This window comes from Falco biarmicus, chromosome 8, assembly GCF_023638135.1.
Source record: "Falco biarmicus isolate bFalBia1 chromosome 8, bFalBia1.pri, whole genome shotgun sequence".
NCBI classification, from domain to species: Eukaryota; Metazoa; Chordata; class Aves; order Falconiformes; family Falconidae; genus Falco; species Falco biarmicus.
This window is the reverse complement of record NC_079295.1, coordinates 39513434-39532221: the sequence shown is the minus strand read 5'-3', so window position 1 is coordinate 39532221 and position 18788 is coordinate 39513434. Positions and strand designations below refer to the sequence as shown.

General features: G+C 38.1%; 1 protein-coding gene across 4 annotated transcripts in view; it reads right to left on the bottom strand.

The window, feature by feature from the left end:
- Positions 1-18788, bottom strand: part of ARHGAP15 (Rho GTPase activating protein 15) — a 333020-nt gene that overhangs the window by 163338 nt on the left and 150894 nt on the right. For all 4 annotated transcript variants that reach the window (XM_056350341.1, XM_056350342.1, XM_056350339.1 and 1 more), the window contains one exon: positions 833-931. In XM_056350341.1, the coding sequence (XP_056206316.1) occupies positions 833-931 (99 nt within the window). The remainder of the gene's footprint in view (positions 1-832; positions 932-18788) is intronic.

Sequence of the window (18788 nt, the reverse complement as noted above, 5' to 3'; positions counted from 1 at the left end):
CAAACTTTCCTTGGCTGATTATAGCCTCAGGGTAATATGTTTGTAGCTCTTTAAGGAAACAGTAGCTGTGTTCAGATTAACCCTTTCAAAGAGACGGCCTCTGCCTGCTCTGCCAATTCCATTGCAGCAAAACCTCTGAAAAATGCAAGAAATGGGGATATTTTTCTCTCACCAGATTCTACAGTGAACAAGGGAAGTCAGTGCCCTCTAAAAAAAATTTGTTCTTGGATCAGGCAGGGATAGGAGGAAGACATTTGGAATTTGTACTGAGAGTGGCAAAAAAGAAAGAAAAAGCTACAGCTGAATCTGGTTTGGTAATTAAAAACTGTTTTAATAAAACGCAGCCCTGCTTACTTCTAGTAGAAAACCCCCAGCCTTCCTGGGAGAATAACAGCAATCAGTTACAAAGGAATATTATTTGCTAGTGTTATTCTTGTGAATAAGTAATACAAAAATTCATAAAAGGCTCAAACGTATTAATAGTTCTATTGAAGATTATATACTGTAGGCTGCATAAACAGAAAATGCAAAGATTCATTAGTTATTAAGTGCTTGTGTGCTTTTACAACCCTCAGCAAACCAATGTCCTTGTTATTTCAGAGAAATAAATGTAGTGCTCCGTTTCGAGGCAAGAATCAAATGACATTTTTGTTCAACAACCTTGTTTATCTGACATTTTTTAGTAGATTTGCATACATATTTTTATATCCTTCCAAGAGAGGAATGTCTAGCTAGCTGTTGACTGCCTAAAACCTGTAGAGATGCCTAAGCAAATGAAGTTGAAATTGCTACATCTTAATTAATAAAGGTAACAGCCAAAACAAATACATACCAATCTGTCAATTGCATTTTTGATAGCGTGGAACCAATCCAATATGAGAAAGTCGATATCCGACTGGAGGAGGAACTCATTTCCTGACACTGTCGTGATCTGGGAAGGGCATGGGCACACACAGGTAAGTAAAGCACACGCGAGACAGATGATTTTCTTCTATTTTCTCTCCTACCCACTCAAATGCTTTTCCTTTGTACCAAGGATTATCTGCTGGAGTGCTGAGTTACTGAGGAGTTTTGAACCTCTGTCTGAAAACTGTTTTGAATATGTCACAACAAACGAGATATTGTCTCAGCAATGCAACCACTGAACACAAATAGTGCAAAAATAATGGGAATGTGACAAAAGTTAAGAAAAGCCAGGAAACTCAGTGTTACGAGACACAGTTCAAATGTAAATCAAAGCACCCTGAAAAGAAACGAATGCAATATAAGAATTAATTCCTGTTATTTTTCTGCTTCTATCCTTATTTTGGCATTATTATTTTTGTATCTGGTACCTTATTTCTTGAATGTACACATTTATTATATACCTGTGATTCCACAGTCCACTTCCAAGCTTTTTGGTAAAATTAATAATGTCACTCTTTCTCAAATTAAAAAAAAAAAAAAATGCCATCAAAGATGGCTGTAGAGGAGTAATTAGGAGCCCATTTATCATGAAAAAAAATCCCCAGTTTGTCTGAATAGAAGTTGATTTACATTTTTGACCCACTCACTGGGAATATTTATCAAAAGAATATTCAATCCCCTGATAATACTGTTTCACTGCCTAACAATATTTGGTGGAAATATGCATGCATATTCTGTTGGTCTGAACTTCTGTAAAGCACCGTGATAATAATGATACATCACTTTTTTTTTTTTTTTTTTTAAAGAGAGATATACATATATCTTTTCACCAGAGCAGATCTCCAGGTATTCTGCACAGCAGGTTCAAACACCCATTTTACAGATGGCAAAACCGAGGCACAGAGCCATGCAGTGCTTTGCCCCAGGATTATCCTCAGAGCCCTGGTGCACGTGGCCATGGAGCATCATCCACAGCTCAGCAGTTCTGCATTTTTGCAGGCAAGCGAATGGAGGGCTACATCTCCACCACACTTGGCCAGAGGCAGGAGCTCATCCTTCCCATGCTCCAAACCAACTCACTTCCTGCCAGCTCTGAAACCAAAGGGGTTTTTTTCTTCTTATTTTTTGTTGTTAATAGTTGCTTGTGCAACGCCTAGTAGCATCCACATGTAGGAATTGCACACTTTTCGGTGGTTTCGGGGATGAAGGTTTAGTCTGCACATCAGGATGCTCATTGGGACGTGGTACTATTCAGACCAAAACCTTTTTCAGGTGTTTTTCAGGGAATGGCTGAACACAGTGAACAACAGAGATTTCTTGCTGACCAAAGTGTGAGGAAAAGCAGAGCAAAGCCGTTAAGACCTGGCACAGCCTATTTATTAAATCCATCAACCAGAAGCACTACTGTTCCACTGTATCTGCCCCATGTCAAGACTTTTTACTAAAGCATAGAAGAAACAGCAGATCCTCACCAGCCAGCATACTCCCTGCATCTTTCTTAAAAGTGAAATACTACCAGTTAAAAAAAAAAAAAAAAAAAAAAGACAAAACATATTAATGTTTTATTAATTGTTCTATAACCCTCCCTTTATTGAGGAAATGCCTGTAAGGAAGGTTTCCAAAGTCATCAGCATTAAGGAAAATCCCATCAGCACAGCTCCAGCAGAGACATCCTGTGAGAGTGCTGTGGAGAATGTGGGAATGGTCCCCCGGTGCGGGCTCGGAGGCTGCCTGGCTGCAGATGTTCATCCCGTCCCGTCCGCACCCATCAGGAGCAGACCTCCAGCCACCCCATTGTTCCCCGTGCACACAGGAGAGTTATTTGTCGGGGAAATTTTAATTCCCTTCCTAGTCCTCAGCCATAATGTTAATCACTACTCACACACTCCCTGTTCCCTTTACCAAAAGAAAGAAAGAAAGTCAAAATTCAACTCAAGGTGAGCAGCTGAAAGAGCTGTCCTCCAGATCTGTGCCCAGCTTGCACGGCAAAGTTTGGGTTCAGAATATATTATATTATATTACAATTTATTCATGTATACATGCTGATATGAATTAGACTAAATACAGGCAACAATTCAATCTAATGCCTCTCTCCCAGTATAAACAAGTCATTATTAAAATTATAAAATGGAATAACATTTTCAAAGTAAGAGCAACATATATAATTAGATTTACTATATTTTGAAGGCTTAAAAGGGCCACAACATAGTTCAGTCTTCCCTTCAGTAAATGCAGGCTTTATTAAAATACAAGTACTCAGCACTGCATAAACATTTGCAGTGTATGATATGCAAAGAAGATACTCCATTGCTAACAAGACCAAAGCAAAATACATGTTGAAAGTTTCTTTGTCTGAACGTGTTATTTTGACAATCATATATTATCAGTGTTTTACGAGGAGATGCATAAAAACAGATCATAGAACGGAAAGAAGAGAATTCGTTTAAAATATACTTTTTGTAAGATACAGTTCAAGTCCTTTTCTTTCTTTCCTCAGACTAATCTTCAGAGTAACTAGACAGTTTCAAGAAGACTGCTACTGCTCTCTACAGTTTAAATGCATCCACTCCTTAATTACAGTCAGTAATTGACTTTGTTCTGCTCCATTCCAGTCATTCACAGGAAAGCAGTTCCAAAGGCTTTGGCTGGTAAATCCCATTTAATGTGCAGGTTTCCTATCCCACTTTTATATATTACCTCCTTAGGATTTCTGATAAATGGTTCTTGGAAGGGATTGCTAAACCATATTTGCACTTTGAACAATCGAATTTTCAACACCCTTGGGAAAAGACATCAGTAAAAGAATGCTAGCTTTGACTAAACCTTGTGATTGAACAATTTATGATCACAGCCCAAAATGATGTATAACTAACAACAAGCATAAATTTCTCAATATTAAGGCGTGCTAACACACTGTCCTTGGATCAGGCACTACTGAAATAAACAGAGGGACCCGAGAAGCACAGGAAAGACAAATCTGAAAAGTAAAATTAAAGAAAAAAGAAAAAAAGAAAAGAAAAGAAAAAAGAAAATTAAGTGCTCAGGATAGAGCTGCCAGCCTTTATTGTGCCATGTACTTCATTTGTTTAAATATTTCCTGAAATCCCTCTCTCTTTGCCATCATTTTTGCAAAGGCTACAGTCTGGAATTAGCATTACCTTACCAGGCAGAATTATGATGCTGCTGTTGGCAGTGAATACCCACAAGGAATGACAACTGACATTAACCCTCTTATTTGCAAAGGATGTGCCCTTCAGGTTGCTTATAAAAGAACCAGGACGCCTGATTTGTCTCTCTCTTGCTACTGCACCTTGGAAAAATCACTTCAAAAAACGAATCCACTCACATGGTAGTTTTACAATGAACTGCAGGACACTCCTGCTGTTAAGCATTGATCCTCCGAAAATATCAGCTCACCGCAGGTAAATGTGTGTTAAATTCAATACACTGCTGGGCTGCCAGCAAAGTGTGAGAATGGGGGGGCAAGCGTGAAGCACTTTTTATGATCTTCTACTTGTGACTTATTAAGGATTTCTCTTGTCACCTTATAAAGCTGAAAAGGGAGGGGTGAGCTGCTTCTGCGCGTCACCGTAATGATGTACCAAGGTTGTGTTCAAGACGATTTGATGTTATTAAACAAAAAAATATCTATATAGCTCCAGGAAATATGGGACACTGTATTGAATTAATAGCATTACCATTTTATAATACATAAATATACCTTGGCTTCTACCCAGGATCAGCATTTCTTAAAAATCCTACAAATAGTTTATTTTTCTTGTGCTAGGTTGTGCTCCAGGACATGCATGGCTGTCTTCCTCCAGGGCTTCCAAACCTTTAAAGATCACCTGGATCAGCTTTTGGAACATGTCTTGGAGATTTCTCCCTTTCATGGTATACATATGCCAACTGGAAACAGGAGACAGAAGCCAGAAAAGTACCATGGGATAAGCCCAGGATCTTCTGTCCATTGTCTTCCTGCAGACTTTGGACTCAAGACTAGTGCACTGCTGGGAAAAAAGTCTCCTTCATGGTATACTTCCTGTTCTTCACCACTATACATTTCTATAGATACACTAATTTCTTATATTTATTTTAGCTGCAGAACAGAGATGGAGACAATTTTAGCCACCCTACTGATAGGCACTCTGTGGAGATATGGAAAAGGGTGATAAATTCACACAGCAAAACAAAAATACAAAACTGTATTATTGATTCGCTCACTTCAAAGTGTACTTATGCATCTCTGGTGGCTATAACTATTATTTGCAGTGATGAACTATTTTCAGGCAATGCCAAGAACAAACTTTACTGCAGGAAGTGAAGAATCCTATGGGGATGGAGAAACGCAGCAAAAAAAAAAAGCCCTTTGCCGTCTGTACCCCACAGCAAGTGAAAGGGAACGGAGCGAGCAGCTTTGGAAGCGTATGGTTCACTTATAGCTCACGTATGGCCACCAAGAAACCACCACACAGTTCTTATTTCAGCCAAACACTGAAACAAACCATTGTTCAACTCCCTCTGAATGTGGGACATCCAGAAATAATGCTGGACTAGTGGGGTGAAACTTCATACAACCTACCTCAATGGTTCAGTGTCGGATTAGTGGACACTTCTGGAGCACGGAAACCCCACCAGATGCTAATCCTGAGCACAATCCAGTGCAGAAAACCAAAATTTTGATGTCACCTGGGACTCCCACAGCTTGTGGTGAACACTAAGTGATTTAAACTTGGATTGACAGATACCTCTGCGTGCAGAAAGTCAATAAAATGTGTTCCTCCTGTTGCACTGTGCGTTGGGATTGCTGCCCTTGATATGTGTAGGAAAAAAGGAAATGTGAGTCGCTGGAGCATTTCTAACTCTAAAGATAATCCTCTTCTCCCTTCCCACTGCTCTCTCCATCTCACCTTGCTCTCTCACAAGGTGGGTTGCTGTTTGGTTTTTTTTTCTGAGAAGAGAAATCTAGGCTTTCCCCTGTATTTTTCCGAGATATTTTTGCAGACTGGGATCTGGCCACCCAGCCCATGTAACACAGGACATGCAACTCTCCGTCTGCATGGCAGCCACCAGGGCTGGGACAGGAAAGGTCGGAAGAGAGTCAAAAAGAAAGAAAAAGAAAAAAAAAAAAAAAAAAAAAGAAGAAAGACTAGGAATTTTTTCTCTCTTTATAAATATTCTTTAAAAATTTAATATCATTAGAATATAATATAGCTTGAGAATAAACATATAAAACATAGATACTCATGTGTCCCCACCCACAGAAGAAGCAGAATTAATTAAAGTTGGGAGACACTCCTTAGTGGTTTAATTAACTGGATTTGAATTAAACTGGGACAGAGACATGTAAGTTTTTAAAAACATGTCAAAAGTCTAACTGCATGTCTGGAAGTTGATCTTAAATTCTTTCTCACAGATAATCCAGTCTCTTGGCCATGTTTATGCTGAATGAGTGAGCAGCATGAAGGATAAATAAAATATTTCTGTGCTGTACCGTAGTGAGCGGAGTCTAATATTCAAGAAATGCAAGTAAAAGAAAACAAAAGGACCAGTATTGTGCTATATTGTATCCATACTGCATCATATATCCATTATAGGATCCAGCCTATCAAACAGGGGTAGCCATGGTTATGCTGATAGTTAAATTACTTAAAGGGCTTAAGATGTTTATGCCTACCAAAGAAATTTCATTATCAAGCAGATTGTCTGTCTCATATTACAGTCTGGCTTTACCAATCTAGCAGTCCTTTGGATGTCGAGCAAAGTTAACATTGAAGTGATGGGGAAATATCAGCTTGAAAGAAAAGGTCTTCAACCAATCTTTCAAGAAAAAAGATATTTGTTAAAAAATTTTGTGAGAAAGTATCTGCCTTGTGTTCCCAATGTTGCTAGATGTTAAGTAAATATATGCTGATTGCAAAAAAGTTGCTTTGGCAACTCTCTTATTAAAAAGCATTTGTAACCCCCATCTGTCATGAAAGTTTTGAAAAGTTTGTTTACTTTGGATAGCCGCCTTATCCAGGGTTACCCCAGCATACAATGATAGCAGTCTTCAGAAGTTGTGTGAGGAACAAGCCACTGGGGATCCATTTTTGTTTTAATTGGCACACACAAACACTTTTCTGGTCTGTCAAAAAGATCAAGCTAATATGCATGGCGGGTGTTATATTCTCAGCTTTTGGGAGTAGTAAAGCTTCCTTTATTTAAGTAATTTAAATGATAGACTGCAAAAACTTTGCAAGTCAGAAAAATGTTTTATACTTTCTTTGGGAATATTTGTTTTAAGCAACAGAAAATGTTCTACATATCTAAAGATGTTGAACCTTATGTTATAATTACCCTGTTTCTTCTGACTCTGTAAAAATTACTGTGAAAACCAAGCTTTGCAAAAAGGCAACAAACAGATCCTGTGTTTTCACAACTTCTGCAATATTAGCAATTGTAAGACCAATTGCTGCCAGATGTTTATAAGATACATCTTCAATTGTGTTGCCTTGTGGTATGACTGATTTGCACATCCATGCTCTGGGAACCTTCACAGGGTCATCGTATCAAAACAGCCTGCTCATATACAGTCAGATGTGTTTTAGTTTGGAAATTAATCTAGTGTTTGGGGTATAGACATCAATGGCTCTGAAGAGGATTCAACAGTCTGAAGTCTGGGGTTAAACTTCTGAGAAAGAACAAATTTTTAAATGAAACTGTGTCGTAGCAGTGATGAACAAATAATTTTTTTCCTGGTGAATTCCTAAGATAGAGTCCTTTAACATAATTTAGTAATAAAATAATGAACTTTGGGACTGGTAAGAAGAAAATATCTCTGAGCCAAGTGTTTCCCTTTTGCTGTGCAACGAGCATTTCTATTGAATTACATTAATACTAGCAAGGAGAGAATCAGGTCTTCTCTCTGTATTATAAAGCAAACACTTTCCTTTTCTTTCTGGCTGGGAAAAGCCTCGCTTGCAGAAGAACTGATTTATATCACTTGTAAGGAAGCTATTGAACAAATAGAAAGTCACAATAAAAGCTGATTAGGCCCTGAGAGACCAAATGTCCTCCTTGGTTTTGAAGAGGAGCTCATGCTGGAGGTCCGCAAAGCCTCCCTGAGAGGGGAAGGGTCCAGGGGTACGGGGATGCTTTCAGTGATTTCAGTGAACTCGCTCCCTGTCATTCTCCCTTTTGCATCCACCAGTCCAGATCTTATTTCTTGCTGCCCTTGGCGATGTGTGGAAAGCAAGCACATGCTGTCTGAGTGAAGGGGAAAGTAAGGAAGAGCAAATACTTTCTGCTAAACATCCAAGGAATGTACTGGGAGGAAATATTTCCTGCTGATCTGCTATGCTGGTATTACGCCTGGTGCAAGACACAGTTGGACTACTTGGATTGGCCTCTGGAAACAGGGGCTTCCTTCAGAGGGCAAAAAGCAAAAAAGGAAAATGTGGCACAGGCAGCAGATGGCCACCCTGGATGTCAGACACCTGTGTGCAGCCTCCCACGTACCCCCTGCCCCCTACTACCCTCTGCTCCATCCCCATGGATGCACTGCCCTGGCCACAGGAACAGGGTGGATCGACTTCTGCCCACCCTTAAGCCAAAGTCAGGAGAGATGGAAGTCACCGGACTTGGGAAACAAGAAAGAAGCACCTCCAAAACTGGCTCAAAGCAGAGAAGCCAGAGACAATAATTAAGACACAACTCAGTCGTGGCTGTGCATAGCAGGAAGTGGGGGAATAGACAATTGCACATTTTGTCCGCAGACGAAGACTAAAGGCAATGTATGAATACCTACCGCAAGCTACTTTTCTCCTTGGGGTAATATTTTACTGTTATTGCCTTTGCAATCTGAAGCCATATATTACACAGCCACACACAGAGATATTGGCAATGCTTTCTTAGAGAAGTCCTGTCTTTCTTAGTTTTACCAGCTGGACAATACTTAGTGATGAATAGTCCTCCTGTCCAATTTTATATGCATGTTATAACACTTTATGATATATGTGAGTGAGACTCAACATAAGTCCTTGTAACAAACTGAAATATCAAAGGAAGAATGAATGCTCTACTTTCAGTACAAGCAAAGATATATATTCAAAATATATATGTGCTATGTGTAAAGATTTCATTTCGTTGACTCTTATTTTAGCCAGAAATTTATTCATCAGTAGCAGAGCATTTTACAGCTACATTATTTGCAGGCAGAAGCCAGTACTGGCTTTTAGTATTTCATTTACTGACACATGTCTCCTATTAATAAGTGCTGAGATTGCACAATAAGAAAAAAGAGATGCTGCTATAAGTATCTTTATACTTATAGTAACGTATTTTGCCATGATTATAAGTGTTTATAAAACATTCAAGAATCGTTCCTTGTCTACTTACACTAATGAGAACACCTGTTAACTTTAAAGCTGCGCAGACTTATTTGCATTGAATTCAGGTTTTTGCATACTGTACATCACTTTTTGAAACAATTAGATGTTTACAGAGAAATATAGCTAAAAGAAGAACAGCAGCTTGAATGCCCTCCAGCCCAAGTCAATGCTAATCCTGGTTTGCGTGAAAAGCAGAAATCTGCTGAATTATAATACTGACACAAATTCTGTTAGCAGTGAACAAAGGTGTACCTGCAAATCCTCTGATAGCAGATGTTACTTGTGGGGATTGATACCCGCTGTTGAATAAAGCCTCTCTTAGAGATGAAACAGCACTACTGAATGGGATTTTTCATTGTTATATTTACCATTTTCTTTTCATTTGGGTATTTTCTTTTTCTATTTTTTCCTGGTGACTCAGAACCTCTCTGCATACCAAGCATGTAGAACATGTGGTCATTTCCCAAAATAGCTGTTTACATTATTTTATTAACTTGCCAAAAGCCAATACAACACAAGAATCTTGCTACTTACTGCTAGAGATCTGAACCACCATCTCTGCAGCGGAGGGTTTTGTGGCCTGGGGCAAGGAGGCAGGAGGTCCCTTTCTATAAAAACAGGTCTACTGAACGGTAAGTGTAATATCCTGCTGCTACACGACCATGCCAGCTATTGTTTAATAACAATGTAAAACATCAAAGTTGGTCCATGATCTGAATGTGCACTCTGCCAGCTGTGTCAAGTTCCTAAGTGTTGCAGGCAGGAAAATATAATGGCTATTATCTTCCCTTGCATGCAGCGAACAAACGGCAATAACATCTTTGGTTTGCCTCTTCCCGTCTTTTTCTGTACGTAAATATTAGGAAAAGCTAAACAGGACGAAATACATTTTGAATAAGGCTATTACACCCATTTAAGAAAACAAACATTCCCAGCTACAGAAACTGCAAAGATTTCTATTTTTAAAATTACTTACTGCTTTAATAAAAATGATGGTGTTGAGACTGAAGACAAAGATTAATATATTTTGTCACCTACCATAACTCCAATTTCTAAGGAGTCCCAACCTTGTTAGAAAATTTTCAGGGGTGATACCAAAGATACAGTTCTTAAACGAGTACAGAAGAACATGGATATTTCAAATGCAGTTCCTGAGAGGCTAATAGATGATGAACCTTTCTTACACAGTTGTGGGTGTTTTTTTCATTTGGGGATGGAGTTACATTATTTAATAAGTAGCATCACATTATAGACAGTATGGAGACAGTTTCATTCAAAGAATATCTTCTCATTTTTGAAATTCTTGTTTCACCACTGAAAAAACTGGAACTTTGTACGTCTCCAAATTCTCATGATAGTTTCAAACCAGTTGTCAAGTGCTGGGGGATCCTGGGATTTTTCTTCAGACATTCGAGAGCGGCACTGACAGCACAGGAAGCACACTGGCCTTTACATTTATCAGCTAATCTATGGGGCAGTGTAATAATGACAGGTTACTCAACATGTTATTTGAAAATATCACGTAACCAAAATACCAAATTATCTTTTCACAATAGGTGTCTAAGGGGAGCTTTTCTAGGGAAGGAGAATATAGCTCAGAAGTCAGTGAATTTCTTACACTAACTAGTCAGCTAGCAGTAATTGGATGAAAAACTGCTGAAATATTTGACCATGTAGCTCACAAACAAGGCAACGTACTTTGATTGATTCTGTAATGTATTAGTTTTTAAGAAATACAGGGAAATTAGAAGGGAAAGAAAAAAACCCAAACACATGTAACCTCCTCTCTAGATCTTTGATTTTCTGGTATGCACTGGGATATACCAAACACCAAACATTAGAAGCAAATAGTTTTTACAAGTATCTGAATTTTTTTTACAATGTAGGCTTTTCTCATGTACTACAACATGATGTACACTTTGACATCTGTCAGTCAAGCTTCTGGCTATCACACTGGACAATCTGGAGGGATGCGCCACAATGTGATGTGGCATGCAGAAAAATTGAAAACCTCCATTTTTCCAAAATAAAAATCACGTCTTCTAGTTTTAAATAGAGAGAATGATTGCAAAATATTTGGCCATCAAGACTGTAAAGATTGAGGTTGGAAAATCAATAACGTTTGTGGTTGAATTACCCACTGATAACAAGTAATTTCCTGCTATTCGTGAGGGGAATTGGGAAGTGGTTTTTGGGAATTTGGCAGACTCTTTCTCTCTTTTCTAAATATGCTGTGTCTGAAAGCCTGATATTCTTTTTTATTGCAAGCTTTGGGATGATGCAGTATAGGCAAATGCAGGTTTGGGGTGACAGCTCGTTCAGGAACTTAGGGATCTAAATATAAGAGAAGCTAAAAATATGCAGAATTATCAAGCACAGGAACGGCTGGGTATTTGGGTTTCAAGTCCTCCATGCCCTAATCATAAGACCATATTTATCTGGAGGCCTGCAACACCATGATTGTTGCTCCACTTCTTGTGGCTAATATAAATGTGCAGTACACATGACGGGGAAATAAACAGAGTGTTTTAAAACGCATTACGGCCTCCTTGTCCAAAGATGTCATCATTGCATATTAATTCAAGCACTGTGGATGTGCCAGGAGACTCGTGCTTGTGCAGCAACAGAAACTGCAGATACAGAAGGGCTGTTATCGGAGCATCTCCCCACAGCCCCCTGACCCACACGTTCTTTACCCTTGGTACCATGTTGCTAGAGGTGCTGTCACTCTCATTGAACACAATGGCACATGACAACTCCACAGCAACACCCAGTCGGTAAGGTAGGTTTTAAACTGTGAGGCAAAAATGGGAAGTCTTAAGGAAACTGGAATTTCAGGCTTTAGTTTCTGAAAGTGTTAGGTTACCTTTGTTACAATCCCACCCATGACCTAATCTTTGCTCTGTTCTCCTGCCACTACAATAATTAAGAACATTATCAGATTCTTGACTCTGACAAAGGAAACTGAGAAGTTACTTCCCAGTGACTTGAGGCACTAACTCATTAGACAAGAGCTGGCAGAGCTGACACTCTCCCTATTACTCGTGTCTATGAGCAGAGACACGTAAGTGAGTTTGAACTATAAACAGAACCAATTACATTAACATTTCCCAATGCTTTCAAGAATAAGACTAGAAGCTTTTGTTTGTTTTGCAAAACCATGATCTACTATGCTAATAAGTCTAAAATTTGATTAAAAGGAAAACATTCAAGCAGAACCTGGCAGTACAGCTTCTTATGTGCTTTTCTTTCATCTGCTGGAACATGGCAGCCCTGATTCAGCAAGGTACTTCATTAAGCAACATGCAACTTTCAGAATATGAATGCTTGCACTGTTTTCAGTCATAAGAGTGAAATGAGCCAATCAGTCAGAGCGAAAATAGCAGAAAAGTTATATTTATTCACAGAGCGAATATTTCAGGGAACAAAAGCTATGTTAGTGACAGTCAGTAAGAGCTGCATGTAAATTAACAGCAGAACCACAAGCAACAAAATTAGCTATCACTTATAAGCCTAACAGCAAAAGAAAGCTACACCTTCTAGCCCAGCTGAGAGAAGAGAATACCTTATCCAGGAATTAGAGGGGAAAAAGACCAAAACCAACAAAAAAATCCACCACCTATTGGTTCCTTCACTATTAGAAGCAAATCCAAACTAGTAACCTTATCTACATACTTGGAGAACACAGTTATCAGACAAGAATTATGATAATTTTTTAACCATGGGTATACTAGTCAAAACTAGAACAGGCAGATCACCTTGAAAAAATAATAACTATGCAAGAAATTGTACCTAGTTTTCAGCTAAACTCTGGGTCTTCAAATTCCAACAACCCCCCTAACTCACTCCTTTCTCTCTGAGAACAGATGAACTGATTTTCTGCCGCAGCCAAGCTCATAATGTCTAAGATTAACTAAAGTCACTAACTTAGATGACCTTACAAAGTATTAAGCCATAAATTAGATACTGCCAGAACTTGAGAATTAAGAAAAAGAGAGAAAAAAAATGCTGAGAGTTTTTAGGTGTTTAGAAATTCAATTATACCATTTCATCTTTTTATTGAAATGCAAACACACAGGCTGAAAGCACAGAAATACACCATATTTAAACAAACTAATGAGAAATACTGAAATAGGTGACTATCAAAAGTATCACTTAGCAAAGAAAGAGACTGATATCCATATTATTTGAGAAAGCTGCTTTTATCGAAGGAGAGAACAGGATCTCAGTTTCACGCTTAACTCTGATTGATAACTCATTCCCATTTTTCACTGTTTTTGCTCGACGACAGGTCATTCACCTCACTACTGTCATGCGTTACAAAAATTAGCAACCAAGAAAATGAATCTAGATCAGTCCCTATGTTTGAACTTGCTCATTTGCCTATATGCTCTATTTCCTACCAGAAACCCGTTTACTGCATCACAGGACCAACTTCACAGCCGACACGGAGCAAGAGAGACGGAGACCCTTGTGAATTTTCCCAATGTATCAGACTTACAGAAACACCTGTGCTAAATAACTTTGTGCTGAGCTACTGTGAAAAGCTGCAGTGTTAAACAGCAATCACAGTTTCTGATTTTTCACTGAGCTGGTTACTCTTCTGCTAGAGTCCTCCGAGCTGTCATACGGAGCGTGAATGGTACCCATTTTAATCTTATCGCCTTTTTCTCTATTTACATTGTTAGAGTCATGGGTTTCTTTATTTATCTTGAAGCATCATTATATCAATACAATGGGAGTTGAGTAGTGCCTGATAAAGTTGAAAAAAATCAGTTTATAAATGCCTTTCATTTCTGAATTGAAACCATTTGTTCACTGCTATCAGATGATGAGAGGCATTTGATGAGAGAGCATAAGATGTTTCTAAGGCATTTGATTAGATACAGGTTTAAAAGTATTACTTCTCATCTTTCAAAAGACTACAAATACAGTATGTAAGGACAAAAGTACTGTAAAATTAAACTTAGAAAGTTGCTGCCGATCCATGCCTTATTAAGGACTGCAACATTTAGGTGAGAAAAAGCTCTGAATTCCATTTTGCAAGGAAACAGTGCTCTTAAATCTACACTAACACTTAAAAAAGATGCATTTGCATGTATACCGAGCTCATTATAGGCTTTAAGCGTGTTAATGATGTGATGGAAAACTTGTTCAAACAAATTATTGACTCTGCTAGAGAAGATCAGAGAGATGGTAAAGCTACTGCAAGCAGGTAGGGGAGGTTGCAATTCGGTTTATCCCAGGATTATCTCACTTTGCCCTTCCCAGAGTGGGAAACAGCAGCAGCAAACGTCAAATACCTGTACAGACCTTCACCCCTCAGGGGGAGGAGCAGGTAAAGCGCATGCTGCCACTCAGGGCAACATCACCACTATCACATCACCTTTTCTATCTTTAACCCCTTCCCACGTGTTTCGTACCTACACAAACCACCCTGCAGTTCTTTAGCAGCGGTGACGCAGGGAAAGTCCAGGCAAGTGGGAACAGACCTGCTGCTAATAACACTTCATCTTCAGTGATGTCTGCATCAGTGTGAGTGGAGACTGGAGATATGTTTAGATGCTGCACTCAAGCTAGAGCAAACCTAAACCAGTATATGCTTAGTCAAACCTCTAGAAACTGGGGTGGGGGTGGGGCAGGGCAAGAAAGTTGTTGAAAATTTATTACTCTCTGTTTCAATCAAAATTTTAAGTAATTCCTGATTTTCCCCAGACTCCAGGCAGGAGAGCACAGCTCATGGTATTTAAATGAAGCTCCCACAACATTTTGTGGCAACACGATATTTTATGGCAGCGAGTGCAAAACACAGCGGCAGCACCACTGTAAACTTTGAAACGTTTCAAAGAACATCAAGCACCAACTGCGCTGCCAATATAGTTTTAAGTACAATGTAGCAAGCTAAAATTATGCAAGCAACCGTTCCTCAAATGACTAGTCCCAATGATTTTCAACAAGGGTGATATCTGTGATGGAGACTTGCGGAAGAGGATGCTCGAAAAGTATATAAAAAAAGTACTTTCCAGTGCAAAGAAGGTAGCAACACCTGGACCCGAGGTTTGTCTGCACTCGTGATTCTCAATTCCTACCGACGTGAACTGTGTTTCAAATCTATAATTCATATAAAGTGAGAATTTCAGTGTTTTTCTTTCACTAAAAAGTCTATTGTGGATGGCCCCAGGACAACTCCCCCACCCAGGTAATTTAAACTGCAGAAAAGATCGGCAGATACATTACTTTCAACAGGGTCCCAAGGTGGCTTTCAATTAAGAAAAACAATTGACTGATGTTTCTCTGTTTCCTGCCAGGAAGCTCTATGTAGTATTTCTAGAGATTTTTCTCCACTCTACCCAACATGTGGGCTCAGTGTCAAGCTGTGAGTTTGTAAATCTTTTTCAGCACTTATCAGAGCTCAACATGAATTATGGTATTGCCAAATCTGCTTTATGCAGCTTGCTTTTTTTTTTTTTTTTTTTTTTTTTTTTTTACAGTAGAAGAAAATGTACGATTTTATGGTCAAAAAGAAACATCTACATACTTGCAATGGGAAAATGCAGTCGGTTGTGATTGAACCTCAGGAAAAAAAATTATTCCCACGTAATCCAACTTCTTTACCGTCTTCAGACTTTGGAAACTTCTAAGCTGCCGAGCTTTATGTGGTGGCACATGGTTTCTTTCTGTACCTTTATTAACTGTATTAGCTCAGATTTTATTAACTGGGACTTTATTAACTAAGATTTTATGGACTTAATGCATGTTTGAAAAATCCCTGCTACTTTTGTGGATGATTCACCTTAAAACGTGTGTTAATCTTTAGCAAAATACCTTCTTTTTTGTTGAGGAATAGTTAGCACGGAACATAAACGAGCCCTTTTGTTGAGGGCTAATAAACTTTGTGCGTGCGCATGTGTGTGTGACTTAATACCATTATAATAATATTATATGGCAGGCAAAAATATAATGAAAATGATAATTTGCCAAAAAGATTTAAAAAACACTGAGGTGTTACCTATCAAAAGTTCTCCTTCTGTCTATGATACAGCACAGATTGCAATCGTGACAGTAAATCTGGTGCTATTGTTAATGCCATGGCACTTTGGTTTTTGGCTTGCTTCAGTCCAATCTGTGACATGCTTGTGAATATCTTTCTTCTGTTCTGTCTGTATGGCATATGGATTTCTGGGATACAACGTCAGACCTATCCACATAACAAGTGTTCAGAGCACCTTATCATTTTAAAAAGCCAATTACTCAAAAAGACAAATGTGAAATGTTTCACATTTAATGATGAGCAAATCTGCAAAACAAATGCAATTTTGCTTCATTTGAAAAAGTTTAGTTTAACTGTAAATATTGCAATGGAGTCCTTAGCAATACACACCATGGGTAGGGACAGGCTCATTTTATGCATATTGTACATCATCACTGTCACTTAAATCTGCAAGATTTTCCATGCTAAGTTGTTTTAAATAAATAGAAAGAAATGAGATACAAAAGACTGAAATATATGCTTCTGAATAGACTGTAAAAATGTCACTGCTAACACTGAGCATTGGACACTTAAAAAAAAAATATTTTGAAAGTCTCACCCAAAAAAATGAAAACTGCATATGTCTACAGAGGTAAAGGTCAGTAATGAAACAATTAACAGCAAAAATACCAATCCATTTTTTAGAAATATTTGTCAATATATAAAGAATGTTTTGTACTGCACATAAGTGCTCAATTAATCCTGAATTAGTGGCCGTATGTCATATTCCTAGACTGAAATGATGTCAACTGAAGAACTTAAATGCACACCGGTTCAAAGCAAGATTTTGTAAGGACTTCAGGAACACAGAAATTGCTGCTTTCTGGTGAAATACTAATAGAGCTCATGATTCCATGAGATTCTTAAAGAAGATGCATAATATAGATGCTCTACTACTGAGGTCAAAATATAGTGCAGTAGAATTATTTTTTTTTAAGATAGGCTATAGGTATATACTGATGCCTACATGTCTGCAAAATATATAGGCACATGTATACCAGCCACTGCTACAGACAATTTAATGATTGACAGTTATCTAAATTGTGGTGCTGAGTACCAGAGAAGACATTAAAATGGCTATTGTTAATAACCATTTGTTAATATATGTTAATAAGGAGCATATCGGACTAAAAGGCTAGGAGAACAGTGATAGTGGGTGTACTTGTCTGAGCAAGGCAAATGGATTTATTTAGAATATCTAAAATGTATGGGAAACATACAAACAGATTCTAATATTGAAGATTTTTGTGAATAATTTGATTTTTAAAACCCTTTCACTAAACTGAGAACATTGGTAAGAAAATACTATAGAACATGGGAAACTGAATGCAGCTGGCACTGGTAATTTTAGAAGAAACTAATCTAGATATTTATAACATCATGTAGCAAGCGGAACAGTTTTACCAGCCTGGGAATGTTGAAATACAAAAAAAAGTTCACCTTTCAGCTATTGTGCTTTAGCTCTACTGCACTAGGAAAAAAAAACAACCCAGAAATCAGCTGTTGCAAGGCAAATATTAAGAAAGTTTGTTGTGATATATAGCCACTGAGGTACGTTTTTTAAGCTGCCTGTACATGTATTGTATTTTATATTAAATTCTTGTAATCCATCTCAGGGGCTTAATATATACAGCCGAAAAATCAGTTCATAAATTATATTTAGAAAGAGAGAAAATATGCTGAGCTATAACATTAGATAAGAACCTTGCCTTAAATACATTCCTTTTATTATTTTTTTTTTAATTTCCAAGCACTTTCAATTTAGGGTTTGAGGTTTTTACCTGTAGAATGCCAGTTATAAGGACCTAATGACTGATGCCTAAAAAAGAGGGCATTTTACCCTTAATCCTGGAAACAGCTGTAATAATAATTCCCCAAATAGTTTTTGCTATTGCTCCACAATAATAAGCAGAAGTGTACATATAAACCTGTAAGAGAATGCAATTTAGCTCACAATTTCATTATGGTTTTTAATTTCTACAATTTTTGGATTGTAAGGGTAAAATAACATTCATAAAACATAATGGACCAAATCATCTCATAAATTAAGTCCTATAATGTATTTAACTCCAAGTGATTTACATCAGAGGTTAATTTTTACCAGTATCTTTAATGTGCAGGGGTACTGAAGAGAGAGGAATGTACTATTTAAAAATGTAGAACTTTAATATATGTGGAGATTTGCATTCACAGGGTACTGTGCAAACATTTCGGCTGTCTTTATAGTACGTGGTTTTGTTTTTTTGCTTCTCCCTTGCACACCCACTCACCAACTTCAGCGCCGCGCTGCAGATTTGAATGAAGTGAAAAGCTCAATGGGTAATTGTCAAAATACTTTCACTTCTCCCACTTTCACACAAGAACCAAATAAAGCCAGGAGAGTCTCCCGCTTTTCACAAACACCCAGAAACCGGCAGCATCCACCTGGAGCTATCGAAGAGCACAGCTGAATCTCCCAGATCACATGCCCTTTTTTTTTT